The 27631-nt window shown below is 34.9% G+C and overlaps 2 protein-coding genes across 2 annotated transcripts; both read right to left on the bottom strand.

The window, feature by feature from the left end:
• Positions 1-256: 256 nt before the first annotated feature.
• On the bottom strand, positions 257-2519 carry LOC136801543 (fMet-Leu-Phe receptor-like). Its single transcript, XM_067058184.1, has one exon. It carries the CDS (start codon positions 2517-2519, stop codon positions 957-959), a length of 1563 nt encoding a protein of 520 aa, XP_066914285.1. The 3' UTR covers positions 257-956.
• LOC136801542 (2',5'-phosphodiesterase 12-like) lies at positions 257-27631 on the bottom strand. Its single transcript, XM_067058183.1, has 5 exons — positions 27498-27631; positions 18571-18662; positions 18096-18198; positions 16134-17649; positions 257-2752 (listed from the first exon to the last, which is right to left on the bottom strand). Coding segments are annotated over exons 1-5 (1809 nt in total). The 5' UTR covers positions 27595-27631; the 3' UTR covers positions 257-2751.

Genomic DNA, 27631 nt, shown 5'->3' with positions numbered 1-27631 from the left:
AGGTAAAAAAAACTAGTGTCCACATACTTTCGAGTCAGACTTTAATTTGAGAAGGAATTTAAAACCAAATTTAGTTCTCGGTCCCGCTGATGAATTAAGTTTTTTTTAGAATTTTCAAAAACAACCTCTAATTTCTATCATATTTAGGCAAAGCACTGATTTACCCTGCTATTTATCTCCAAAATTCGTTCTTTGAAATTTCTTCACTCGAAAAACATAATCTCGAGTCAAACTAAATTTTTTAAGAGACTATATCTTTTTAAATCTCTTTATTCATTATTTCGTTTTTTACACAAGTTTAGTCTACAATTGCTTGACATTTAAAACGTATTCTGAAAATAAATATCTTTAAAATAGTTCAATTGTTATTTGATATGAAAAATTGTGCACAAACTAAAGAGACAAAATATATATTATACAAACTGTTGACGTTGTTTTTTAACAGTAGGTAATTCGTAAAATGAATTTTACACGTTAAATGATGATAAGAGTTCTATCGGTTCGATTTCTGAGACAGCAAAAAACAAGGCAACATATGATTTGCCGTCTGGATAGAGTAATTCATTTATGAGTCAAAAAGTTTCCATATGAGTTAGGTCTCTGAAAGAATTTTGATCCAATTCACCTTTTCGGCACTCCAATTTTGGTATACCTTTTGAAAAAATACGACCGGGTGTATATGATAATGTTCAACGGGTGCTAAAGGCCTTATGGCAGTTCCAAGCTTAGACTATGCTTGCGGGAAATAAAAAGCTCGGCGGTAATTTTATCCGCGGAGGGGGCTCAATGTCGTAAACACAGACTCTATTTTCCGCCGCGCAACATATTACGTTTTATAATATACAAACTATGTTATATGATAATAATATATCATACGGACGATAGCATCGGTATTCCAAGCTTTAAGATTAGCACAAAATCAGAATGATTCCTAACTGTCGGAGGAATCTTAATACTTAAATACTAATGTCAGAATCACTAGATGCAGAGAAGAAACCATTATCTGGAATGTTTAGAAGTTGTTTCATTTCAGATTTCGGGCTTGCTATATCCCGAGCGTTCCTTTTACGTCCTATATTTGACTCGTCAATCATGCGTTCATTAACAGCTGCGTTTCTGCTGCGCTTGATGTGCGGGCTGCGTGAAGATGACCGTATTGAAAGCGGAGACAGTTTCTGTATCAGGTTAGGTGATCCTTCAGTTGACCGAGTGATAGTGTCTAAGAAATGAGTTTTCAATTTCTGTGGTGGCCCAAATATACAACACAATAAATGATGGTTCATATGTCGTCGGAAGCCTCGATGCATATGATAATAAATGAAAATATTGACACTTGAGTTCGCAATGTGTAACACTTTGATGAAATAATACGCACTATTGACGGTAGGGGTCACTTTAATTCCAGGTGGGCTGAACACCCAAGACATCATATGCGCGCTTATAAATAAATCTCTCGGTAGAGTTAACACGAAAAACACAGTTGCTAACACCACCAACAATCGGATAATTTTCGCACTGTCTTTCTTTCGTTTGCCGAGGAATGCACCCAAAGCTAGAGAAGTGTCCTTAGCCTTGATGTGATCAAAGATACGCATATTGGTGAAGGCGAATACAAAAATAAGCGTTAAATCTTGAATCACAAAACAAATGATGGTCGGAAGCCAGTAAGATATATTGGTTACGTTTTCAACAGTACAACGTTGTTGACCCGGCACAACGGTCAAATGCAAGGCATAATGGAAATTCATGAACATGGCGTACAATATAGAACAAAACACACAAATCTTGATTGTTCGCGGTTTGAAATGACTTTTGAACGGAAACACGATACATCTCTCACGATCGAATGCAATAATGATGAATATACCACCGGAAATCGTCGTTACAGCCGCTCCCAGGGTTAAGCTTGTTTTACACAGGAATTCACCGTAAAGCCATTTATTACGGTTCACCGTGAAATTGATATACAATATCGGATTGAGAACGGAAGCCGTGAAATCGGTGATGGCTAAATAGGAAAACAACATTTCCGGAATGGTACGTTTAGATTTTTTACGAATTCCAAAATAATAGTAAATATATCCGTTACCAAGGGTACCGATGATCAATATGAAAGTGAAAGCAAAAAGTAAAGCAATCTCTTCCGAATTTAAAGGCCCAGTTACATCATTACTCATCGGAGGTGAAGCGGTTGTTTTGTTTTTGAAACTGTCATTATGGTATGTAGTGCAGTTACTGAATATCGATGACGATGCTGAGTCAGCTAAAATGGAAGCGCTGCAGGGAGTTATTGTAGACGTTAATGCGCTAAATGTTTTTGTAGTTAAATAACTACGATCCGACATTAATGATTGAAGCGTTCTTGTTTCACTGGATGTATGCGACGATACGGGTGTCGGTTCGCTGGATGCATATTGATCAAAATATACTGAAGCCGATGACGGTAGTATTGTGTTGGTCTCTATGAATGACGACGACGGTGAGGGTAAGATGGATTCCAAAGCTGTTGAATTCCACATTATGTGCTTTCCATAAAATTCACAGTCGCAATTTGTATTTCATTAGACTGATCTTAAAATCTGATGTTTTTCCTCTGTAAATCCTTAAGTTGTTTTACTTTCGAGAATCCGGAATTACAAATGCGAATAAGCGATGAGATGTTTTTCTTAAAATTTCCTTTATATTTGGAACGGTGAACCAATGTTGACCAGAAACTGTTATCTTTTCTTTGTTTTAAATCTTCTGTGTTTGTCTAAAGAAGAAAAAAGAAAATGAAAAAAAAATTCTATATGTTTTGAAGAAGAAATTTCTTTGAAGACTTGTAGACAGAATTGAAGGAAACTTAAAGGTTTCGGACTCACGATTTCTTGTGGTTTATGGGGGAAACTAAATGATAAGAGATAAAATGAAATAAAATATCAATCATTTATCATTATAGAAAAAGCTTGCTTCAAAATGGGTTTCATATTATACTGTGACCCATCTCGCTCTAAGAGGAATTTTCAACCAACCACACATCCGAGGAGACAGCGTAAATAAGTATTAGGTAATTTTTAAAAACGACCCGTCGTGGAACTAAAATTTCACGAAAAAATAATAAAAATTTCGAAAAATATTCTTCACGTTAGTGTACAATGAAAATTTAAAATATGAAACGCCGAGAAGAGGAAATTCTGAAACACACATTTTATTTTTAAAAATAAGGAAAATACAATAACAGTGCCCAATGTTTTCGTTTGCATTCAAAAGGTCTCATGCTAAGGAATTTTAAAAACAAAAATTCTTGAATCCTGTCTTTTTCTCGTTCACCCTTACTTAAAACGTGCTTCAAAATCATCAATCTTTTAAACTAGAGTTTGCGCTCTCTAATTCGATTTTCAAAGGAAATTTTTCATCGAATAAGGGAGCATATCGAATATGGAAGCGTATGAGAGTGTGTCGAATAAAAGAGCATGTCGAATAATGGAGCGTATCGTAGAACATCAAATTAGAGAGCGTCAACTGCAATATTTCCCGTGAAGTGATCCTGATTAGATTACAAACGTCAAAATTATCGGAGAAAAAATAGATACTAGCGCCCTCCTTTATACGGTATGACAATGCTATTCAATTAGAGTGAAATCAAACTCATTTAACTTACAAAGTATCGGCTTTGGTCAAAATTAATTCTTTCCTACTTTTGAGTTAAAACTTTTACTACTTATGCACCACTTTACAACAACGACGATATTTAAGACGATTCCGTGTCACACACAGTCCACAGTAAGGGTCTCCTTCAAGCGGAATTAGAATGAAAATTTCTTCCGTTATTGCTGCAAGCAGAATAAATATATCCCTTCTAAAACAAAAAAAGATGGGGATCTTGACGAAGAAGATGCGGTTCACTAATTTCCTGTTTATAGGTGTAATCTTGGTAATGTAAAGTAATGCACGGGATAAGATTGCACGATTTCCTTTTAAAGAAAGATCTCCCTACAACTACCGAATTTCAATTTTATCAAGATATACTTCGAGTTACGATTTCTAGTCTCTCTAACGTGGGCATTTTTTTTCTATTTCCGTTGAGATAAAAGGGATTTTCTGACAACGTGCAAGATTTTATCTTACTTGCGTCCAATACTTGCAATAAAATTTCGACTTCAGAAGAAAAAAACATAAATAAATGCGTTTTTGAAAAAGTATCTGTATGTTTAAAACCCGTGGCTTCAAGCTAGAACGTGCCCAGTGTGGTTTGAACCGAAGGGTCCCATTCAACAGAAAACGTTTAATAAATTCTTGTTCTTTTACTTGTAAGGGTGAAATAAATTGAGTCAGTTGTGTGCCAAGCTTCAAACTAATAGCTAAATTTTCATTCCAAGCGAAACACCGAACTACTATTTTGGACACCCAATCAAGCTGACAAAGTACCAACGTTAAAAGTTCACAAAATCTTCAATAATATTGTCAACAATGCACGTTTTTGCTAGAATAATATACTCTATAAGAATATTCATGATGAAATAGGTCAAAAAATATCAAAAATATGCTTTTAATTATCTCGACTTTGGGAAATATTTAGGCAAAAATATTTTGAGGTTTTGCTCAGAACAATAGAAGGATTCCACATGCCAAATATCCCAAATCACTTTGATTATCCATTTAAGAATATCAGCATTGTAGAATTTGACGACGTAACCTAAGATTATCATTTTTAGAGTATTTACACCAATCAATATTCGATTATCTCCAAGTAATGCTCAAGACTTTCACGAAAGTGCCATAACCTTTGGTTGAGTTATGCATTACATGTTAAATTCAGGTTTGGTCTGTTACCTAGCCAAAGAATACCGTAAGAATATTTTAGAATGATTTTCCCGAAAAATTTAAAATTTATACAAAATAATAAAAAACACACATCTTATGAAAAAGCGTGATATCCATAAAGTGGTCTATTTGACTGAGCCAGTAAATTTTAACTCAGCCTCGACTATTCTCATTTTTCAGAATTTTTAAGGTGTGTTATGTCTTTAAGATGTTCTTATAATATTCTTAGTTTCTTTTTTCGAGGACCTGGCTTAAAATAAAGCTATATTCGCTCTACACAATCATATACTACACGTATGAGTGTTTCCCTTCTAATCGATTACAGCGAGTTTATGTATTCGAGATGAATCGAAGGAGACGGTATAAAGCAAAGTTGACATGTCTTCAAAATCGCAGTCCACTTTGCTCGACGACGGTAAAAACACCAAAATACCGTCATCCGTTAAGGTAAGCAAAGGCGATATAGAGCCGTACATCAACTATCGACTTTGTTTTGCACAGACTCCACTTATCGTCGCCTTCGATATCCTCCGATACATAAATTCGGTTATAACAAATAGCGGGACGGTAAATCATCCCATACTTACCAGAGAAAGAAATTCAGGCAGAATCAAAATGGTTTTCCCTAAGTGCCTCTGAGTTATGGAACAAAATATGGCTAGAATTAACTAAAAATTATTGAAATTACTGTGGTATACAAATAAATTCGTGAATGACAGTTACACCGGCTATGTCCCTTTACATACATAAAGTAACTCTTTTTTATAAGAACAATTTTATAAGTACAACGAGGTCCAAAAATGCCTATGAGCTAAAAATGAACTATTTAAGAAAAATGTTGCGCCTGGAGTTCAAAGTGATGAAAAATAAGAACAGTTGAGTCCCATCAAAAAATTTCTGGTTCTTATAAAAAAAGTGAAGTTCATTCCGTTACATAACATTATTATCCAACCATCTAATAAAAATTGAGCTATTAAATTGGAAAGAAAATACACCTTCCCAAATCAGACTTCAAAATATCGGGTAATGTAATCAATATTAATAGAAATATTTGAAAAATGAAAATAGGAACGATAATAGAGATGTACCTCAATAACCAGTGAATATGGAAGAGAAGAGAAAATCGAAAAAGCCTGGAGAACTGTGCCACACAAACCAGCACAGCACGTAACCAAAATTAGCGTGACAATAATCCAAAAACTAGTAGTTTTAATCAATCTCGCAAAAATTGAGGTGATACCCCTGATAAGAAGGTTGAGGCTACGTTTTTTGGTATTCAAGTCAAAGCATTACAAAAAAGGCAAAAACGCCGCGCTTAAAAGCTAGACCGTTACAGTTCAGTGGATAGGGAATTCCGTATTTCTTACATATTTCGAAAGAAATGAAAAACCTTCGTAATAATATTCTGCGATTTGAAATAAACCAATAAGTAAAAAGAGTGCTTTGCAAAATAACTCTTCTTCTCTAGTACAATGATTCCCAAAGCTTTAGTCTTTCATTCATAAAGTATTCGGTTTATTCTGCGTGAACGTTTGGTCTGATATCGTCTGGACCATAAAATGCCCGTTATATGTGAAATGGGGTGAAAAAGTTACGAAAAATTACGTAAGAAAAATTACTATTTTTCTGTCTCTTTTTCCCTGATAAGGAGAATTAATTGTCTCAATTTAGCTTCCCTTGAAATTGGAATTCCGTTATCACCAGAACAGATCCAATATCTATGGCTATAAACAAACTCCGACAAAATTATATAATCGACACCTTTTAATGAAAAAGATGGCCGTTATTGATAGCTGAAAAGTATACGCATTTTTATAAGAACGATGTATTTCATCATGGATATGCTTTTTGGGGAAATCATCCTAAAATATTCTCATCGATCCAAATTCAACCTAAATTTACAGAAAGTACATACCTTAACCCTATTCAACCTAGGCTTTTAGGGGCGGTTCAGAACTAGGGGGGGCTTTTCCTGTACCACCCCTTAACTTTTGATCTAGTGGTTCTTTTTGGATGAAATTTGGCACACAAGATCCTTGTGACGTAAGGTAACTTTTGACAAAAAAGATTTTTGATGACGTCACTCAACATGCCCAGAGTGAGCAAAAACCGAAAATTTCCTTTGTTCTTATAAATAGCTATTGTATTGTAACAAATACTTTAGAAAAAAGTTGCCTGAGTTTAAAATGCTCATTTTATCCTAAATATTCAATAAATTACGGTTTAACGATATATTTGACAATGAAAATAAATTTGTATTGGAAAAGTGTCTATTTTTGTGACACCTCATCATGCTCAAGGTGTGAAAATATTTAGGTGTCAAATTTTTTTTTATTTTGAAGCTAAATAAAAGTTAGGAATTTACAGAAAATTTCACGGCAAAAGCCCTATTATTTCAGGAGCTTTTAGTAATAGTTCTGAGTATATTCTTATAGAAAAAGCATGCTTTGTAAGGGCAATGTTGGTGTAAATAAACAAGAATAAGAAAGAAGAATAGATAAGAATAAGAAAGATTGAAAACGTATAAAACTGAGATATCAACCATCTGATTCCAAAGAAATTCCAATATCTATTCCAATCTAATTTTTAAGGAAAGGGAGAGATGTTAAAATCATAATTTACTACTCTCATGTAAACGGGGGAAGAGTGTTAAAAACAATTCTCGATTCCCTTCGACGTCACTACTTTTTACTTTAAGTTTTAACTTACATTCACGCCTGACTTGAGCGCAAAAAATCATCAATTTAATTAACGGCCAAAAAGTTTAATATTCCACCCGTTTATCTAAATTGCAGACAGAGCGGACTAAACGGGTTAGATTTTTAATTTGAATCTGATTGTCACCCAATCTAGACTGCTTGGAGCCGTCTACAAGATCCTCCAACTAGATCATCCAACAAGATCATCCAACAAGTCCAAAATTAAAAACTTTAAAATCTCTCTCTGAAGAATAAATTCAAAAATAAATCAAAATCGTTATGAAAAGCCAGGAATGAATGAGAATAGAGAATTTTACCCCTTTCAAAAAAGAAAGATATAAGATAGTCGTCATACACGTTTTTTTATGAGAACAAACTATATAAGAACATAAGGCTTCGATGGCCAAAATGTTAAGAACATGTTAAGATCATTTTCAGGCTTTACAGACCCCAAAACAGCTATTTTCTTAGGAAAATGGTCTAAAAAATTCACAAAATGGTCAAAATAAGAACATGTTAAGAACATTTTTAGGTTTAAAACTAAAAAAGTTAAGAACATTCGAAGGCTTCAAAAATTTTGGATGTTCTTATAAAAAAACGTGTAATATTATTGGACTCCCTTTGTAAGTTGACGTCAAAACTTATGAGGAATAACAAAAAAACATCCACGAGCCTCATAATAAACATTTAAAGAAAAACAAAATAATACGAGTGACAGGATGGATGGTGACATGTTGTAAAAAGTTGGTTCTTTTTTAACAAAATCGGACATGTTTTAGGGCACATTATGAAGATCTATATTATCACATTATCTTTTTTATAAGAACTATAGGTTTTGCACAAACTTTGGCCTCCCTTATCAAGGAAATCGTTCTTATAAAAGAAAGAATCGTCGATAGTAAGTAGAGTAGAGCCTAAATCACTGACTTCCCCAATCCAAATCGCACAATCTAAACCTTTTATATAAGGAGCATAAATCCATGACTTCCCAAAAGCCCTAAAAAACTTTTCACCAGTGATCCATCAGAATGGTATAGCTCAGATTTTCAAAATATACTGCTGTTTTAGAAAAGAAAGACCCAAACCCCACTTCCAACGGTACAAAAGTTTTTACCTGAAAGCTATTTGTTGTAGCCTTAGTCATCGAGTTCCATTTTATCTATGAAAGATTGGTGGATTGGGCAATGAGCCTTTAAAAACTTTAGGACTTTAGACACGCAATGAGTATTTTAATCACGGAATCAAGAGCTCATTAAGCTGTGATTATGTTAAGTCTAGCGGGGGATTAGGTTATAATACTAAATGTGTTGACTTGTTAATTCTAAGACAAACATAGGATAAAATTAACGATCCATAAAGCTTTATCAAGTAAAGTTTTGACTCAGGTTTTTCTTACACTTCCCTTCCAAGATCTTTTATTCTTTTACGAAGGAAAATTTCGCTGACGTCAGCAATTTTTTTATCCCCTTCTTAGAAAAGCTTTTTCCCCTTCCTGAAAATTTAAGGTCATCCTCCCTTTAAGAGAAAACTTCCTATTAACCCACCCTTTTGGAATTTACATGTGCTTTGGGAAGCCTGAAAAAAGCACCGGGCCGCTCCTACGGTGAGTCGCTTACCTTGACGAGTCCCCCCACGCGTCTTTAAGTCACAAGATGAAGTTTTTACAATCTCTTACTTGATTTGGTTGGTGTTTAAAATGTAATGAATTTTGTTTCTTTTTCTAAAGAACGTACCACTCTATTACTTCAAATGAGCAATTAGGGACATTTCTTATAAAGATTCAAGCCCATCCAATCTTACAAAAGATGAAATTTCAAAGTACATTAAACATTTCGACCGAAGGAATTTTAGGATGAAACTATTTTCCGATTCACCAAAAAAGATTTATTGGTCAAAACAAGACGACGATTAAGCATGTGATTTTTCAAACATGCACCGCTTCCAAAAAAATACTTTAAAAAATTAGGCCTCTTTTAAGAATTCATTTCCGAGGTTTATACCAAATTGAGGCTTTGAAAAAGGGAGGAAAAAATAATTGAAAACTTGAGGAAAAGTAATTTTCTTCTATCAACATTCGACGCCAAAAATTCTAAACACAATTTCCTATCTGAGCCCCTAATATCCCCCAGTGTTTTATCCATGGGAAACATCTTCAGATTCCCTTGCCCTTTTCAAAAACAATGTAATACACGGTTTTTTATAAGAATAAACTGGAATAACCTATACAAAACACAAGGCTTCGATGGCAAAAATAAAGAACAAGTTAAGAGCATTTCAAGGCTTCATGGACTCTAAAAGACTCAATTTCTAAGGGAATTACACAAAATATACTCACGATTTTAGGTTTAAAACAAAAAAGTAAAGAACATCTGAAAGCTTCGCAAAATTTGGATGTCCTTAGAAAAAGCGTGTATTCTCTTGCTCCTTCCACGAGCAATGCGATACAAGTCATCTGGACACTCAATAACTGTAACACAAAGGTCATATACACGCACATTTAGCGTTCTCAATGTATTATACACCACTATTGAGTAGTGCTACCATTTTAGTACCACTTTCAAAAGACTCCGATCAAAAAGATTTTGCTTGGCCTGGTTTGAGAAACTGCGTCCAGAGTTTATTAAAGCTCGGTGCTCAAACCAAATTAAATGGAGACTAAAAATTCTAAAACCCTGTAATCAATCAAATTAAACAAATAGTACACTTTTCGTAAAGCCATAATACCTTTTTTAGCTAAAACAACTTTCACGATAATCCTTAATCAGTGATTAAACACCCATTAGATATAGCTTGACAAGTCTTTCAACTTAATCCTTTTAAAGGTGTAAATCATTTTTTGCCCAAAATTTTCTTTCCCCCCAAAAAAACGTCAGCAGAGAAGCTTGAAATTGTGAAAGGATGTTTTTAAAATAACTAAAATCGCAGTTTGCAAAATAAATAAATAATTCAAACACTTGAGCGAGAAAATGTTCATAAAATTATATTGGGACTACACACAGCCTTTCTTATAAAAACGTGAGGTCCTTAAATCCACAGATTCGGTCATGTTCAAACTACCAAAAAACTGAACTTAAAGGTTTTGTTTTTAAATAAGAGTGATATCGTTTGCTTACTCATCAATTTTAATTCACAAGCTTTTTCACATTGGATTGACACGGATGTGGAATAAGATTGGTCAGAAAAAGAAAAACATTTTTTTGCTTATATCAGCATAATATAACAATAGGCATACACTGTCATGATATGAAATATGTGTCTGATATGAAACGGGAACATTACATGTAAAAATAAAACCTTTAAATTTCAAGCCTGAAATTCTCAAAAAACGTGGAGGTCAATCTATTGGTTCTTATAAGAAATATTTTGTATTTGGCCTTTAAGCTCTCACAAAACAAAACAAAAAACAACTTAAAAAGAACTACTTTTTGTCAAGTTTCACCTTCACACCACTGATATTAGAAGAGTAGTGCCCAAAAACGAAAATTGTGTGTTTTTCTTTAAAACAACCTAATATGACTTAGTCTTGTACCCCCTTTTCTATAACTATACACTACTGGGTATCAGTAGCGGCCTGGCTTAATTTTCTTGGTGGTGCAAACTATGAAATTGGCGCCCCTGGTATTTTTGTCCTTATTTGCGCCCTCCACCAGAAAGTGAAAATATTAAACTGTAAGAGCAGTGACTGGTTGAAAGTAACGTCCGGAATCTCTGAGTTAACCAACTTTTATTTATACGAAGGTGGTGGTAATGATAACTTGATATCTATTTCCTTGTTATTTCCTGGTGTTACTTTCCTCTCCATTAGATATCAATGGATGAAAGAGGCCCTAAAATTCAGAAAGTTGGCAGGAATAAGGGTTCTTTGTAATTCTGGCGCCGCAGGCAAAAAAATTTGGTGTATGAAAGGTCAAACAGCTCAAAAGATATTCTAAATAGGTGAAAGTTAGTCCGCATAAGACCGCAAAAACCACAGCGAGCAGTTTCGATCAATCTCTCATTTTTGGGGTGAGCATCCTCTTTAACCCCTGGGGGATACACAACACTCCTCTTGCTTTGACTTTTCGCAATTCAATGTTGATAATAGTTTTGAAAAAATTCGTAAAACATAAGGAAGCGCCGCAGGCGAAAAAAAATTTACATTGCACTTATAGAAGGCACTAAAAACGTGCCAAAGGGCGCCAAATCGCCCAACCAAAGATCAAAAAAAATTTTGGCGCCCCCTTGAAAAGCTTTTTTGGCGCCCCTCTCAGGTCTTTCTGGGTGGTGCACTGCACACCCTGCACCCCCTGCCAGGCCGCCACTGCTGGGTATGAAATTGTCCCAAACTAAAGGGAAGAAACTCAAAATCATCTTCGTTCTATCATCTTCCAATATGGTTAAATTTGAAAACACTCTTAAATCCACAGGAAAAGATATTTTACACAAAACTTTCCTCAATTTAAAATTTCAGCATTCCTCCTTTTTTCCCAAAAGTTATTGTTCAAAAGTTATAACTTCGAAAAAAATTTCCAGTCCTTTAACTTAGTAAACTTACGTAACTTTTTTTTCTCATTGCCCAAAATATTAAGGTCAAGTATTTTTGCGATTTCTCAAGATATTTTTTAGATAAAGATGTAACATTTTGACCGTAGTCTGGTCCCTTGTTCGTCAAAATACCGCTTTGTGGCCCCCAAAATGTAGGTCTTCCTAAAATCAGACTGTTCAGCGATGTTAATGTTAAAACCATTGTTATTTGCTCATTCTCCAATAAATCTTCCACCGAACTGACGTAAAATCTGCTAATGTTTATAAAGGTTTTTAGAATTTTTCGATAGTTCAAAGTCCAACCCGACTTTTTTTAAACGGCCCTGGCCGAGAGATGTTGGAAATTTCTAGCATCTAATGGTATTTTTTTGTCTCGATCCAATTAGACAGGAGTCGTTTATAATGCGTGTAATAATAATAATACCAATACTAACAATAATAATAATAATACGGGATTTAGTTTGTATAAACGACTGAAAGAATCCGGTGTTCCAGCCTTATAGATACCCCGGCTAGCTACGCAGAAACTTGCGTAGCGAGAAAACAATTTATCAAGCAACAACAAACTCTCAAAACGAAATCAACTCAAATGAAAAACTTTCAATACACAAATCCATACATATTTTTTTTCTCAAGAATTAGTTTGAGCAGGAAAAAATTATAATTGCAATATTGACACTTCTCTTTTGTTTGGAGTTAGTGCACAAAGGTTTCTAGACGACTAAAATTGTTCCATTCATTACTTTTTGCTTTATTTCTACTATGTATAAATTAGTCGTCTAGCTTGCTAGACTACGATCCAATATATTTCATTTTGTTTCTGTATTTATTATTACCTTCCTACAATGTTTGATAACTGAGTTGTAAAATTAATGGAAGAAAGTCTTCTCTAGGACTTGGGAATAACCTGGGGAAAACTTATGCGCTATTGTCCACTAGACTAATCAAATAATTCAGAATTAATGTATAAGAATTCAAGATGTTATAAAGTGACCAAGACCAGACCAGGTTAGACGGAGAATTGTAAACAAAATAAGCAAATGGTTAAAAAATGATGGAAATAGAAACATTCACATAGCCATAACATATTCCAAATAAAACATTTCCAAGTCTCACATTGGTCTTTCTCCAACCTTCTTACAATATCATGAAAATTTCACAAGTCTGATGTTCTTCATATTTCGTATAAACTTAATCAACGATTCTTCAATAAAAAATAAGAAATTGGATTTTTGTTTTGTATATTCTTGTATATGGGTAAGTCAAAATGACGTCATATTTTTTAACGGAAGCACTCGAAAAAAGCCGGATTTTGACCTCTGTGTTTCTATTTTTAGTAACAGAGAGGGGTCAAATCTCAGATTTTTTTGGGTATTTCCGCTAGAAAAATTACTTACGCATATCAAGAATTTACAGCTTGAGGTAATTCAAAACCGTGAAAATAAACTTTTACACAGGAGCAGGTTAGCAGAACACAGGCTGTCAACAAAGAACAGATCAGCCTTGCAATAATCCATGTTACAGTGACAGTAAAAAAAGATTGAAGCAAAACAAAAACAAATAAATTTATCATTGAAACCTTTCTTTCAAAACCTCCACTAGACTCAGCACTGATAGACTTCAATACCATAAGATGTTTGCAGATGAATCTTATCTTACTGTCTTATAAATAATGAAATCTTCACTTTGAAAGATGACGTGAAATATTAACGATCAACATTAAAATGAACAAAAAAATAAAAAGGACGATATTCAGGATGTAATTTTGTCCAGGAAGGCATAGAAGATATGGAGCGCTAATATTTTTTTTATGAGAACAATTTCATAACAATGGAGAAGCTCAAAAGTAGTAAAAATCAAATCAATACCTTTAATTCGAAATGGCTGAAATTGTAGAAAATAAAGAGTAAAGATTAGCCTATGAACCCTAAAATACCTTAATTTTACCCTAAAAATAAGATCAAGTGAAGCTTGATAGAGCCAAAAAATAAGAACAACCAAGCCTTGACAAAGAGTAAATTGTTCTTATAAAACAGAGAGTGTAAAGGGAATCTTTTCCCATTAAAAAAACGATAAATGGTAGGAGGTCGAGATATTATAATACTTCAAAAAATAGTTCAAAAAAATAAAAACCTCCTAAAAATTAGAGCTCTCTCGAAAATAAAGTGGGCCGGGTAGATCAATGTGATGGATGAATATGTGAAAGCAAGGTGTTTTTTTGTATAAAATAGACATTTTAAAGAGAGGAAGCCCGATCTCATCAACAACATTAAAAAATGAAATTGAAAAAACACGCTGTTTTTTGTTAACACTTGAATTAACATTTAGCTCTCATCTTTCAAGTAAACTATTTCTCATTAACACTTCAACAAGGGGAAAACAAAATCTTCAAAGAGTAGTTCATTAAAGCTTGTAAATGAAAGTGACCCTTGCCTTGGTAAAATTAGAAAATCTCCATAGATAAAGGAATATTTAAATAATATTGGCTGGTCTTGTTTCCTTTCGAATAAATTCACCGCGGAAATGACTCAAAAAAAACATTTGACAGAATTTCTTAGAATTTTTTTCCCAAATTTTGTAGTTGTTTTCATTTAAGCACAGTTTTTGTTGTCTATCTATCCCCGCAGTTGGTGGGGCTAATTCTAAAAGACCACACCACACCAGACTACAGTGAAGTAAAAAACGTCAAAAGCATAGTGCACAGCTCTTTTATACTTAGTTTTCCCAAGACCATACACTGTCAAGACAGTAAAAGTAAATCAACTCTTCAAAATTTACTATAGATGGACCATTTGTGACTATTGATACACAGTAATTGAGAAAGTTTTTCCAGTTCCAGTTCCAGCTGAAAATTTCAAGTATATATAATTTCATTTTGACTTCTCAATGCACGAACAAAATAGTGAGTAAAAAAAAACTCTAGTCTAAATGAACCTTTTCCTATTTTTCTAATACTATATTAATTCAGGAGGTCATCGTTCAATAATCACACATTGACAGCCCTTATAAGCATCATTAAGATTGATCAAAAAACTTTGACGAGACAATACCATCAATAATGGTATCTTGTCAGTATTTAAAGTGAAAAGCCGGCTTCAGAAACTCTACCATTGTCCAATTTCATTGGTTGGATGGAACATTTAACAACCACCTAAAGACCTATATCACCAAATATGGGTAGCATTTCCAGATATCATAATATATTTCACGAAAGGTTAAAGAACTTTGGTTGGTTTGGTTGGTTTGGTTGGATGGAATATTTAAAAGTAGCAAACACCCTAAAGACCTATATCACCAAATATGGGTAGTATTTCCGAATGTCACAATATATTTTACGAGAGGTTAAAGAACTTTTCTCTTCTATTTAAGGTCCTTTTCTAACTAAGACAAGTTTCTCATGTTTTTGGTTTCTATCTCGTCCTTATGGGAAAACTCTCACTGCTTTTCGCAAAAAATATCTCTTCCTGAGTCCCACCTCCTACTTTCTATTCGACCCCATCCCTTTCCTTTTTGGTTGTTTTTCATCGATATCCAAATTAACTAGAACCTCTTTTGAACAGGATAAAGAGAGCCAAAATACCCAGGTGCAGTGGTCGTCCTTTGGCCTAGTGAGAAGCTAATTTCACCGGCCTGAGACGCAAAAAAAATAATGCGGTTCTATCCGGTCCGAATATTTCATTCATCGGTACAAGGACATAATGCATTAAATATCTGCTAAAAGCTCCCCAGAGTCAATCTTTTATTTACCGGCATAGTAAAACAACTCTGCACTCTACAGTATGTGTCAATCATTAATATTATCCATTACACTACCAAACAAAATATTAAACCGGCCTAGTGGTAAAGAAATTCTTATAGCTGTCGAGTAGCTGTTAGAAAAGAATTTTACAGACTATAGTTGAGTCTACTCAACTCGAACCTCTATAACTCGAATCTCTCCTTAACTCGAACAAGTTTAATGGCCCCTTCAGTTGACAATGCCTTATAAAGCTTACTCCATAACTCAAAATTTCCTTAAAAAGCTCGAACAAATTTTGTGTTTACCATACGGGTTCGAGTTATGGAGACTCCAGTGTAAAACAAAAGAATAATCTGAAATAATCTTACCAGTTTTTCTTCTTATTCCATTTCAAATCCAACACCAATGCCAAATGATCCGATGGTGACCCAATACACGGCAATCCGACGTATGGTTCAAATTCTTCAGGCTCCGGCATTGGTAATAAGGCAGTCACTTCAAAATCTGAATCACAAAATATGTAATCTAAAGTCTCCATACAATGGGGCACGAAGGAGGTGTACGGTGGACAACCACTTGCGTTTTGAAGCAGGATGGGTGATTTTAAGGAGAGAGTAAAATCAGGGTTTGTCTCTCTAATAGGGTGCCATAAAGGAGAGTGACTGTCAATTTCAGTGCCACTCAAATACGGTAACAAATCATCATTGCGAAGACTGTTCAAATCTCCATTAACAATAACAGACATTTTTGAAGCATCAATTTTCGTGGATAAGTAGTTCATTAACACAGCAATTTGCATGACTCTTATATGCTGGTAGTACCGTTTATAATAGAGGTGAGTATTGAAGATACAGAGCTGTCTTTTAGTTTCGATCTCTTCAAGAATATGTATTTGACCAACAGCAGTCTTCTTGTGGAATTTCTCTAAAAGTTCAGGAACCTCTGAAAGAGCCGAAAGAATTTCTATATTACATTCTAAGTATAACACCTCACGGATAGGAATCGATAATTCTTTGATATGTCGATATCGATCTGTTCGATAGAATAATGCTTCGCCTTCCGGCATTGTTCCAAGTTTTCCAAAATAAAGCCCTTGGTAACCGTTTAGATTCATGACTGGGTTCAAATAAGAATTGAAAAGTTTCATTCCACATTCTTGTAGAGATATCAAATCAGCATTATAGCCTAACAACTCTTTGATCAATAACAATTTACGGTAACTCAACGATAAAACGTACTCCGGGGCGTAAGGAAATAACGTATTACGTGCATAATCAGACGTTGCAAATATGTCTGCTAGTACGTTGTAACATACGACACGTAGCTCATTGCTTTTCAAGTCGTGCTTTTTGCGTGTATACATATGCCTCTTATCAAATAAACACTGACCAGGGCCGGCAGATATCGGTTCTGTAAATACAAATTCTTGGAAATCCTCACGAATCTCGTCTTCGTTACCAGACTGGCAAGACAATTTCAACTCAAATCCAATATCTTCAACACTTGGCGTGAATATCAAATTCTCTCCTGCAAGAATCCAATCAGTGCTATCTGGCAACTTTTTATACCATTGAAATTGTGAAAATTCAGATTGTCCAAACTCAAATGTCAGCTCTGGGAAAACAGGAAAACCGGCCATTACCGTGTTCAAAGGTTTAATATCGATGACATTGGGTGCGTTGAAAACCATGTTATAGACAGTCAAAATTGTATCATTGGTTATTTGGAACTGGTTAGATTTGACGAAAGCGTTTTCGTTTGAGGTGGTTTCAAGGTTCAAAACGTTACCAGAGTTATCAAGGAGTTTGATGTCAATGTTTCCTGATGATCGATCCTTGGATTCCATTGATGCTACATTCTTCTTGTTTTTCTTCTTTTTCTTTCCTTTAAAAATATGGAAAAAGTCATTGTGAAATTACAATTTTATGACTTTTGAGCAAGAAACGATGAAAAATGATTTGCAGCAAAACTCACTTGTGAGGCTTAGGGTATGGCTGATAAGTACACGATTAGATTAGATAGAACGCGATAAAAAGTAATTTATTGGGTTTTTAACTCTCTGAATACGGACAACAAAATACTCGTTATAGTAAACAATAAATGGAAAAGGGCACAATTTGGGAGGGATGCACCAAGTGGAGAACAAAGGATAATAAGTTTGACAAGATATCCTTTCATTGTAGAGAGGAAAATGTATCCAGATCTAACTTAAGTTTTGGTATTTATAACTTTAAAACCTGTAAAGTCAAATAAAAATTATGCCAAAAACTAACCTTCTAAGTAATCCAACAATCAAAAATCAATTAAAAATAATACTTTGTCTAGCATACCTCCTCCGCTGAGTTTAAGTGAGATTCTTTGAATTGTTTTGTTGACAGTATCAGTTTTTTGTCGATTGAACTCCATACATTGATTATTATACTTGAAATTGATCTAGTAAGAGAAAGGTATATTTGTTTAGGGCAAAGATAAATATTTTAAGTAGTTGATATTGATTAGCCTCGAGCTAAGTGTATTCTGTACCATTTAATATCAATTTTTAAGAATATGTGTGACCTCTTTTTAAGACATGAAAGGAGGGGCCACAAAGGAAGTTAATTTTGAAGTATCTGATACTCTAGACCCTAAAACGTTTTTTACTGTACTGATAATGTGAAAAAGAGTTTTCCCTTTATTACTTATAAAAAGTTTTCAATTACCACTTTTTCCAGAGTCTGCCTGAACAATGAAAGGAAGTCTGATAAATTGACCATAACATAATATTTACACATACAGACAAATAATTTGAACCTCTTTCACACTTACCTTGAGGTTGGGCTCGTCAGGAAGACTTCGTATAAACAATTTGTTGGTTTTAACTGGTGAAGCCATCTTGCTGGTTGTTCTTGAAATTCTACCTATATAATAACAAGTTATAATTGTTATGGGCCTACCTGGTTAAAGTTTTTTTCGATAGCGATTCAGACCTCACACACTTTATATTCTGTCGAGCTGGCTTGAAACATTGAGCACGGAAATTTAATAATTCTGCAAAAAGTCAATATATTTAACTGTTAACATGGCAAGGATTTGCCCAAATGATCTTTTCAAAAATTGGGTATCAGCCTCCGCATTCAAGGGCTTACGTCTTATATCTTCATGCAAAAAATCAGAAAAAATGAGTTAGCAAATCAAGAGAAAAGTTGGTAATGAACAGGGGTAAACTCATTGGTAACAAGCTAGATGCTGAATGGACCTACCTGATGATGAAAGTTAGATAGCAATAAGGAGAAAAATGTAAACAATCAGTCAGAAAATATAGCGCTTAGCGAAAATGCATAACGCATTTAATTCATCATTAATTGTTGATGTGGGGAGAGGGAAGGGGAGTAGGGAAAAAAGAAAAAGAAAGTTCCAGTTGCAAAAATCAGTTTTATTAACAATACACCGTTTAACAGTCTCGCCATCTCCACCGTAGATGAGGCGGTAGGTAAAAATGCTCACTTTAGTACTGTGGAAGGTTAGAGAAATGTAAACATTGCCATTTTTTTTTAGATGTTTGAACATGATATTAATGACAATTTTATGTATCTCTCCTGAAAATTTCACAAAAATTCGTCTAGAGGAAAAGAAGTTATGATTGAAAGGAGTTCTTTACCTACCATTTCTCTGCTGGGTTTTCTTATGAGAACTGAATGTTTACCTACCATTTTTTACGGGGGAGAGTGAAGTTTCCAGTGGTTGCCAAAATCAAAACAATGGAAAATTGTTCATATACGTGTGCAGTCGACACTGTTAAACGGTGTATTGAAGCATGCCTGATGTTGAGAATTGTTATCAATAATGTTTTTGTGTGAAAAACATAGCACTAGTTTAGACGGCCGACTTTCTGCCCTGCCTATTCTAATTGTTAATGTAGGCAAAAGTTGGGCAAAAAGTTGGGAGCTAAAATCTTTGCTTGGAAAAGCTAAAAGAAGCCATTGCAATGACGTCAAAAGAGGGCAATGCATTGCCTTTAGATAGCTCACTTTATGCCACTTTAATTCACAATTAGAATAGGCAGGGCAAAAAGTGAGCCGTCTAAACTAGAGCATAGAAATGTAAAGGAAAATATCCAATGAAAATCTGCGAAAACAGCAATTTTCGGCCAGAAAAAAATTTAAATCAAAAATCGTACTCTGCCATGTTTTGGGCATTGCTAATACAGAAACAAAATAAATATTGAAGGTATAAGTACCATTGGCGTTCAAGATATCAAACTGTCCCACCATCGCATCGGACAAATAAACAGAAAAAGGGATACCATGGCGTCCAATCAAGTTGATCTTAAAAAGTACGGATGAAAAAGAACAGATAATGCAAAATCTGCATAAGCTGAAACGATTCAACGAAATTGGCCTTAGCATTACAGACGACTTCAGCATTAACGAAAGAAAAGTTATTAAAGATATGTGCCAGAAGGCGAAGGAAATGATTTTAGAAAATGGTGATTTCGTTTGGCATGTGAGAGGAAGCCCTAAAACAAACCTTTGCCTAGTTTGAAAACCTAGGACAAAAACAAAATAACGTCTTCTCTGTCAATATCTTCTGACGACTGGACGACAGATGAAGATTAGACAATATTTTATAAATCTAAAATTATTTCGTAGAGATCAATAGACCTGTGAAATATAATTCTATGAATAAAAAAAAAGTGCAAAAACTGGACAAAACAGCTGTTTCTGGCTGAAAAACACTGTTTTCAAGGGTTAATATCTCAAGTTAGGTACAGAAATCTATATATATTATCTCAAATCTTATTTCTTTGAGAGCTTTCCAAAAATATACAACAGGTCTCCGTTTTCTCAAACTAAAATTTTCATTTATTTTTCACCCTATGATTTTTGTTTGAGACTGTCATATTTTGTCCGGAAATCACACGAAAGTGTCCGAAAAAAAAATTGGCACCCAAGTTATTTTGATTCCCCTACCTCTTAGCTTTCCAAAAATGTATAACAAGTTTATTGACTAAAAAGTCGCGTGACCTAAAAAAAACGAACAAATTTCCCCCTACTAAGAGTTCCGGAGTTTTATTGACAATTGAATCATGCTTGACATTGCCCACCGCATTGTTATCAACAATGTTTTTGTGTGAAAAAACAAAGAAATATTAGGAAAAGACCAATGAAAATCTGCAAAAATGGCAATTTCAGGCATTTTCGTCTGGAAAACAATTATTCTCAAAAATCAGACATGGCCTTGTTTTGGGCATTGCTAATACATATCTTTGTGCAAAAAATGCCAAAAAACTGGTTTTTCAAGCATATTTCCGGCATTTTCTGTAGTGAATTTTTTTTCTTTTTGAAAATCGGGCTCCATCACTTGTTGGTAAGGTGTGCACTCATTGGGATTTTTGAAGGAACAAGGAAGAATTCACCAAAATGAGCTTCGTACTTACCTTTGAATCATTCAAATCTTTTTCATTATTTTTTTAAATCAATCATAAATTATCAGGGAAACAAATAAAAAAACTGCATCTAAATATCTCTTTTCTTCCCAAAGATATTGATGCTTTTTGATGAAAACACGACTTAGCGCTGACTTACTGCACTGGAAAATTCTTGACCAACATGGAAACAAATGGCTGTTGCTAATGAGTTGGTTCATCTTTTCAATCGCGTTTTATTGGAAACCCAGGGTAAGATTAGGCTACAATCTATCACATGCTGCTTTATTTGAAAATCTACAGGCCGTCTGTAATTTAGAAAAATAGAAGAAATTGTGATTTTTCGACAAGATTGCAGATTTTTTCATGTACGCAACATGCACCATCTGAAAGCTGAGGTTTTCAGCTATTCTAATAATTATGCTAAAATTTGTTTTTAGTTATTATTTCCAGCTCATTAAAAGCGATATGCCAAAGTTTAACAGTTATCGGGCTGATTTTCAGACCGCGCCAATAAAACTCTGCACGCCCCGTCACGCGGAAGGCAAGATTTCATCCACCACTTTTGGTGCTTTCGAAAAATTATTTCTTGCTGTACGCAGGCCATTCTTTGCAAAGGTGATTTTTTGTATTTTTAATATGGGAATAACTTTGGAAATACTTAACCAATTTTAATAAATGACCCCTCATTTTTCTCACAAAGGTATAAAAACTTTCAAATAAAATTAGTTTGGTTTTCAAAAATTGAGGCAAAAATTTTTACCCTGTCCACCCTATTTTTGGGCCATTCCATAGTTTGTCTGTAACAGGACACAGGATTTCCTGGGGCAAAAGTTTTCACCAAAATTCAAAATTTCCAAGGCAATCAAATTAAAAACGGTAAAAAAGAGTGGAATTTCAGACACATTTTGCGAAAGTACATATACATTTTCGGAATTTCTGACCACCACTGAAGAAAAAAAATATTTCTAAGGCTATAAAAATTTTAAAATGTACGTCGTCCGACAAGGGTAACAAAAATCTTTGTCATTCAATTTCAAAATTAGTATCGTATGACAAAAAGGCCAATCTAAAAACCAAGGCAAAGCAGAATTGCAAGATTATCAATTTTCTAAGACATAGTTTCTACCCCCCCTACATTTAGGGGGGGGGGGGTTAGGGTTTTGATGAACCAAAAGCAAGGGGGGTGTTAAAAGTATGACTTTCCTAAGGGGGTTGCCATTTAAGGGGGTGTCTTCTTACCTAAGGGGGGGTCTTCTCAGATAAGGGGGATCTTCCTTGAATTATGACTCTTGTACAATTGTTTCATTTATACTCATTTTCTAAGGGGGGTGTGAAATTTTAAATGAATTTCCTAAGGGGGGGTTAGCACTTAAGGGGGGGGGTCTTCTTACCTAAGGAGGGGTCCTCTCGACCCCTCTAGAAACTATGCACTAATTTTGAGATTGAGCCTTTTGTCATGTGGATGACGCATTGATTGTGGATTGGCGGAGAGGGAAAAGAGAAATAGATTAGTCTGGTTGCAAAAATAAGTTTTATTGACAAATGAACTATGCTTGATGGTGAATTATAATCAATAATGTTTTTGTGTAAAAAAAAACAAAGAAATGTAAGAAAAAAGTCCAATGAAAATCTGCAAAAATTACGATTTCTTACATATTTCTGGCATCTTCGACTGGAAAAAAATTGTGCAAAAAAAAGAAAAGCTTGTCCTTGAACGGACCAACAAACAAACAAACGAACGGACAAAGGTCAATCTATTATAGATAGGACCTCTACCCCACCAGGCCGGGGTAGGTCCTTGTATTATTATAAATCAAACATCAGCGATGGTGACTTCAACCTCGACTCCAAGTTCAATACTGACTTATGTGATTTGTTTGACAACTTCGGCAGGGCTGTGCAAATCAATGAGTCGTTTGTGAATTCTCATATTTCATATATCTGCTCCAGGTCTTGGAACCTTCTCACCACAAAGTGTTTTTCAGGTAGTGATACAAAGGGTTTTTGTGGGCAAACAGACTGGGCCTTTGACCATTAATTTCTTGTCTTGGATCCACAGATCATTCAGAACAGACTTTTTCCAAGCTTTTAACATTGCAGCTTAGTCAAAGTGAGTATAAAATACACTTACAAACATCAATATGTCAGATCTCACAAAATTAACAGCATTGTCATCATTGACAATAAAAGAAAGGATTTTCTGTCAAGAGCATCGTAAACATTCCAACAACTTCCATCGAAATGATCTGTCAAAGCTAAGTGTACCATTTTTAGCCCGGTCCGAGGATTGAGCCAAGGATTGACAGTGCAGCTGGAACCTTGATATTCCAGGATTAGAAAACGCTATACCTGTCATCTTTTTTCTTTAAAGAATCAACAAAGCCATCAACATTGTTAAATTCCACACATTTCCTCAGAAACTTTTAAAATTATCTGCCATTATGACTTTCTTGAAGCCGTTCCGATATCAACCAATCGGGTTATGTATTGGATTTTCGCCTATCTTTATTCGCCCGCGCGAGAACGCAAGCTAATCATTTTTTCTTGCGTGCTCAAGAGGAAAAGGAAAGTGATTTTCTTTGAAGGAAAAACATCAAAAACAAACCCAAAGACCAAAAGATGTATTTTGTTGTTAAGAATTGATCCTGTGAAAATGAAAAAATTTCTGCAATGCATTTTTTTCAGAACAGAAGGCTGAAAAACTCAAAAAAATTTCTATCTTTCTTATGGGAAAGAGGTTGCGAGATATTTGGGTTAGCGAGGCAAAAATCACTAAAGCTGGATGTTCACTGAAAAAAAATAAGGTAGTTGCAAAAACCTGTTGGACAAAAAACAAAATCAGACATATGTCTGGAATTAAAAATCTATTGTTCTTTTTTACGATGAAGTAAAAAATAATAAACGATATAGAATGAAAACGTTTTCATTTTTGATTGCTTATTTTTTTTCGCCCTATCGCAAATAAAACAATAGGTTTTTAGACATCTGTCTGGATTTTTTTTTGCGACAGACAAATTCGCGATGAACTTATTTTTTCCAATGGACACCCAGCTTAAAAAGCTGGAAAAATCGTAACCCTCAAAAATCTATGCGGCATTTTTTGCAAACTTCAAAAAACTGATTTTTAGGTTAAGTGCTTGCGTGCAGCATATAATAGGGTACCAAGTCTAAAATGTGTATATTTTTTTTAAGCCTCGGAAATAATTTCTCTTTTCCAGTGGTGGTTGGAAATTCCGATAAAAATTCATGTACTTTTGCAAAATGCATCGGAAATTCCACTCTTTTTTGCCCTTTTTAACTCAATTGCCTTGGAAATTCATACATTTTCTTCTCTCGCCTTGGAAATTTCGAATTTTAATGAAAACTTTTACCCTCGGAAATCCTGTGTCGTCCGCCCCCCTGTTACAGACAAATTCTGGAATGGCCCTTTCATAGTGGTACGCTAATCTTGTTTTGTCTTGGCTCATTACTTTGTCTACCACCATTTACTTTCGTTTTTTTTACCTTTTTTTTTAACTAGATTACCCAGGTGTTTCTCTTTTTTTTCCCTGAATGTCTTTTATTCGGAATTGACATGAAAAAATGACTATATTGTAATCTGTTTTCAATGAATAATCTAAAATGTACTCTTCCGCGAGCGTGATCAGGTGTAGACAGGAGACCCGTCGTGTGTTTTTTTATAATTTGATGTACACAAGACGGGTTCAAGCTATGAGTCCAATATTGGACTCACATTTTTTACAGTGGGAAATTCGCATTTAGCGCTGTCCTCACTTACTAAGATAAAAACCAAATTTCGGAAAGTGTGACCAGCAAAAGAATAACAAAATTTGATTGGCTATGTTTTCAACCGTTATTAGGATCTGAGAAATTCAAACTATCAGCCCATACCATGCTATACATTTCGCCATCAGTTTATCAAAGAAGAAATCATAGCATGGATTCCCAGGCTAGATCAGGGCAGGTGATGTGTGATGGAAGGCAGTCGTTTCAGAGCAGTGTTTTACATCCACACTGTGACCTAGTAGGTTAATTCAAAGGACCTCCAAGGTAGGTCCAAATAGAAATAGGAGTAGAAAGATAATAGTTGATACTCATCAATGATTCGTTTGTGTGATGAGAGGAGAATTATGGATGATGAGAATATGGTGAAAAGAATAATAACTAGCCGTATTGTATAAGGGTTGCGAAGCGATCCAGACTCCACCTCAATTCGCAAGTTGCTAGCAAAATAAGAGACTCTCTAAAAATCCCTCTTCTAATAAAGCCGCTATAGAGACAGGGTCGTAAGAGCCTTAATGCCCCAAACACACCACATAATCCACGGCGGCACAACACCCACCGCTGCCCACGCATCGCTCTTTTGTTTTCCATCTAGTTATTCTAGTGTAAATGGTGCCTTAATAAAATCGAACGACATTCGTCAAACGATCGAACATTTTTATTTGAATCACGAATCGTCTGTCGAACTCATCACTAAACATAAAAATAAAAGCATAGTCCGTATACGGACCATAATAAAACCAAAACAAAAATGTACAAAGAAGATGGCTTGTTGGTTCTTCGGCAGTTTTGATTTATATCTTGACAAATTCGACAAGTTTGATTACCTCCGTACTTCTTTATCATAGAATATCCACTTGGTTTTACAAGGTAAGTTTAGTTCACTAAAAGAGCATTCCTCCCGCCCGCGCGACTTGCAAAAACCTCTCATTGATTGACCTTATTTGATACTTGATACTTGCTGTTAAAAGTCAAGGGATGATGGAAGATCCTTTCTGTCACCGTTCAAACTATTTTTTTCCATTCAACAGCAAAATAAACATTAAAAACCGAAGAACCACTGCTTAGATTGTTTAGATGCGTGCCGCCCGCGCGACAATTTGATCAACTTCAGATTCTAAGTCCGTGTTTCGGCTTCCGGTAATTTTGTTGCTGTTCACTGGCTAGGGTACACCATTTTAAAACGGCATTTTTCGCAGTTCTAGCTACCAAACCGAGAAAGTTTTCGTGACTTCAAGCCAAACCATTTAAGGTCATTGTGATACTAGCCGTATTGTATAAGGGTTGCGAAGCGATCCAGACTCAACCTCAATTCGCAAGTTGCTAGCAAAATAAGAGACACTCTAAAAACCCCTCTAATAAAGCCGCTATGGAGACAGGGTCGTAAGAGCCTTAAAGGGATTATACGGTGTTATATACACACGACTCGTCTGAAACTGATGTCAGCAAAATTTTAATAAAAGAGTCCTTTCAAATTTGTAAATAAAAGGAAGAAAAAATCTTGCTCCACATTTTTCTTTATTCATTACAAAAGATTCTATTTATTTCAATCTGCTGAATCAACATACATTATAACTATGTAAAAGATCAATGGCTTTAATGCCCCAAACACACCACATAATCCACGGAGGCACAACACCACCCGCCGCCGCCTGCCGCGCATCGCTCTTTTTTTTCCTTCTAGTTATTCTAGTGTAAATGGTGCCTTAATAAAATCGAACGATATTAGTCGAACGATCGAACATTTTTATTCGATTCGAATCGTGAATCGTCTGTCGAAATCATCAAAACATAAAAATAAAACAAAAACAAAAATGTACAAAGATGGCTTGTTGGTTCTTGGGCAGTTTTGATTTCTTTCTTGACAAATTCGACAAATTTGATTACCTCTGTACTTCTTTAATCATAGAATATCCACTTGGTTTTGCAAGGTAAGTTTCGTTCATTAAAAGAGCACTCCTCTTCCGCCCGCCCGCGCGACTTGCAAAAACCTCTCATTAATTGACCTTATTTGATACTTGATACTTGCTGTTAAAAGTCAAGGGATGATGAAGATCCTTTCTGTCAACGTTCAAACTAATTTGTTTCCATTTAACAGCAAAATAAACATTTAAAACCGAAGAACCATGCTTAGATTGCTTAGATACGTGCCATCCGCGTGGCAATTTGATCAATTTCAGATTCTAAGTCCGTGTTTCGGCTTCCGGTAATTTTGTTGCTGTACACTGTTAGGGTACACCATTTTAAAACAGCATTTTTCGCGGTCCTAGCTACCAAACCGAGAAAGTTTTCGTGGCTTCAACCACCCAAACCATTCAAGGTCATTTTGATAAAATCATCGGTTTGAAGATGTGATTTATATAGCAAATTTTATAGCAAATTTTCGCTTGGGATAGAAGTTAAAGGTATGTGCACAATATAGCAAAACTGCTTCGCTCATTAATTCACTTCGCAAAAATATACCGCTGTCCTCCCCTGTATATTCACACACCCCAAAGGACAGTACCTAGGACCAATAATAGAAAAATATCAGGCTTCTTACCTTTCAGCAAAAGTTTTGAGCTGTTGTAAACAGAATTTAATTTTGTTGGAAGATTCTTGAAGGTTCTTGTTGATGTTGGAGCGAAAAAAAATGCCATCTGCTTTAGCAGCAGCTAGAGGTACCATTTTGGATTT

This window comes from Clytia hemisphaerica, unplaced genomic scaffold, assembly GCF_902728285.1.
Source record: "Clytia hemisphaerica strain Z4C2 unplaced genomic scaffold, Clytia hemisphaerica genome assembly, whole genome shotgun sequence".
Taxonomy (NCBI): domain Eukaryota; kingdom Metazoa; phylum Cnidaria; class Hydrozoa; order Leptothecata; family Clytiidae; genus Clytia; species Clytia hemisphaerica.
Note: the sequence above shows the minus strand (reverse complement) of the source record. Positions and strands in the feature narration are given on the sequence as shown.

Coding starts and splice junctions, on each gene's coding strand:
- LOC136801543 (XM_067058184.1), bottom strand. CDS start 2,519: ATGTGGAATTCAACAGCTTTGGAATCCATCTTACCCTCACCGTCGTCG.
- LOC136801542 (XM_067058183.1), bottom strand. CDS start 27,594: ATGGCATTTTTTTTCGCTCCAACATCAACAAGAACCTTCAAGAATCTT. Junction 18,199..18,570: donor CTGACGAGCCCAACCTCAAG/GTAAGTGTGAAA, acceptor TTCTCTTACTAG/ATCAATTTCAAGTATAATAA. Junction 17,650..18,095: donor ACTTAAACTCAGCGGAGGAG/GTATGCTAGACA, acceptor ATATTTTTAAAG/GAAAGAAAAAGAAGAAAAAC.